Source organism: Engraulis encrasicolus, chromosome 12 (assembly GCF_034702125.1).
Source record: "Engraulis encrasicolus isolate BLACKSEA-1 chromosome 12, IST_EnEncr_1.0, whole genome shotgun sequence".
NCBI lineage: Eukaryota > Metazoa > Chordata > Actinopteri > Clupeiformes > Engraulidae > Engraulis > Engraulis encrasicolus.
In genome coordinates, this window is record NC_085868.1 from 55,513,563 (window position 1) to 55,516,062 (window position 2,500).

Genomic DNA, 2,500 nt, shown 5'->3' on the forward strand with positions numbered 1-2,500 from the left:
AAAAATACCCATTTTTAGCTGCACAAATGACTCTACTTGGACCATACACTACTTGGACCATACTAGAAAGTATTTGTTTATTACTTAGAAAACTTTCATGTTAAGATTAATTTGGCAATTGGCAGCCCAGTTTCAATGAGCAGCATAGTTGCAGTACCTTTTTTGACCATTTCCTGCACAGTATCACTTTAAGTCACTTTGGGTAAAATCATTAGCTAAATGCAATGTCCTGTAATGTAATGTTTGCATGTGTCTTTCATGAAAACAACGAGAGCACTGAAGTGAAACACTTGAAGGATAGGTAAAAAAAATGCATGTCAGATGCAAGGTGACTATTCTCCCTTAAACCTCAAGAACTTGTAGATAGAGAAAGGATGTCTGTGCTTCAGCCCTTGTGGTGCTTACAGTCGAGGACAGCTGAATCAAGACAGACTACGCTACTTTTGACTGGGCTACTATTTTTTTGACTCTGAGGAAGACACAGGTTCGTCAAAATGTCAGTCACTTTGTGCACCACAATAAAAAACCTCTACAAAGTATGCTGAGTGCTGCTGTCATCCCTGGGTCTAGTCACTGAGAAATAGCCCAGTCTGGGAAGACAATGACTAATTGATTTTCGTCATTGTGACTAAGACTAAGACTAAGACTGAATTTTTTGAAAAAGCTGACGAAATGCACACTGATGTAATATAATGTAATGTTTGCGTGTGTGTGTGTGTGTGTGTGTGTGTGTGTGTGTGTGTGTGTGTGATGTGTCTGTGTGTTTCTGCCCTGCAGGCGACTCTGCTGGGCCTGCTGAGCAGCTGTGCAGATGTGGAGTTGGCTCTGCAGAGCCGTGAGTGCCAGATCAGCAGCCTGCAGTGCCAGTTGGAGCAGCTGAGACGCCACAACACCACGCTGGAGACAGAACTGCAGCAGATACACACCCACAACACAACACTGCAGTTCTCCATTCAGGAACATGAGGAACGGAAACAGGTTATTATTATATTATTATATTGATTATATTGATTATATTGATTACATTACTATAATATACTGGAGACAGAACTGCAGCAGATACACACCCAGAATACAACACTGCAGTTCACAATACAGGAGCAGGAGGAGAGGAAACAGGTGATTATTATCATTATTATATTGATTATATTTATTATATTGATTATATTACTTTATTATATGGTTGTGACGTCATCTGTCGAATGCTCCATTCATTTCAACGGGGCTCCCCAACGTTCGGACGTCTGTTATTTTTCGATAACGGACGGGTTGGTCTATAACAGACCGCTGTCAATGGCAACAAGACTTTTCACTGCTAAAGCGACTTTTCAACAAGACTCTAATCAGCTGCTGTGATAGACAGCGTTGTCCTGGCTACCGCTGTCAATGGCAACAAGACGTTCACTGCTAAAGCCACTGGTCAGTGGCTAAAGCGAATGTTTCATATCACCCCGCAAGGGGTCCGGTCTTTTGTCACTCTAATCAGCTGCTGTGATAGACAACACCTGTTGTCCTGGCTCCTAGCTGTTGCCTAGCGGTGTTCCACAACGGCACTGTTTTGTTTTGCGCAGCAACAATCTTAACATTAAATAGGTCTAAAGAAATGTCCCCGCCATGTGTGAATCATTTAAGTATATCCATATAATAAGCGGGTTAACTTTCGTCGAGTCGGTCGCTTTGTGGAATAGCAGCACTTCAGAGAGAACAAGACCCCTCCGCTCCGCGTCGGGGTCTAAAGATTCTCTCTGTCGTGCTGCTATTCCACGGTAGCGACCTTCTCGCCGAACGTTAACCCTTACATAATATACTGGAGACAGAGCTGCAGCAGATACACACCCAGAATACAACACTGCAGTTCACAATACAGGAACACGAGGAGAGGAAACAGGTTATTATTATCATTATTATATTATGTTATTATATTGATTTTATTGATTATATTACTATAATACACTGGAGACAGAACTGCAGCAGATACACACCCAGAATACAACACTGCAGTTCACCATACAGGAACACGAGGAGAGGAAACAGGTTATTTATTATCATTATTATATTGATTATATTGATTATATTACTATAATATACTGGAGACAGAGCTGCAGCAGATCCACACCCACAACACAACACTGCAGTTCACAATACAGGAACATGAGGAACGGAAACAGCTTATTATTATATTATTTATATTATTATATTATGTGAGCTTAAGGCGAGCTATATTGATTATATTATTATACGTACAGCCGTCTCCAAAAGAGTTGTCGCCTATCCATCTGTTTGGAATAACAGCTAATAACCTGACTTTCAATTAATCACTTGGCTTCAGGAGTCACTCAAATGAAAGCTACAACCCTTCCGAATGAAAATGTATGTTCAAAAATAAATTTCATGCACCAAAGAAAGATTGACACTTTAATGAACACAGACAGGGCAGATTTTCACAAGACAAAAGTTTTGTCGCCTATCGAACATAATGTGAAAATGAGCAGGTAAGTCA

At 40.7% G+C, this 2,500-nt stretch overlaps 1 protein-coding gene across 1 annotated transcript in view; it reads left to right on the forward strand.

Annotated features, from left to right (window-relative positions):
• The first annotated feature begins 310 nt into the window (after positions 1–310).
• The window catches only part of LOC134459629 (coiled-coil domain-containing protein 122-like), a 29,825-nt gene continuing 27,635 nt past the window's right edge, over positions 311–2,500 (forward strand). Inside the window, exons 1-2 of the mRNA XM_063211975.1 lie at positions 311–328; positions 778–978. Coding sequence (XP_063068045.1) covers positions 311–328; positions 778–978 — 219 coding nt within the window. The remainder of the gene's footprint in view (positions 329–777; positions 979–2,500) is intronic.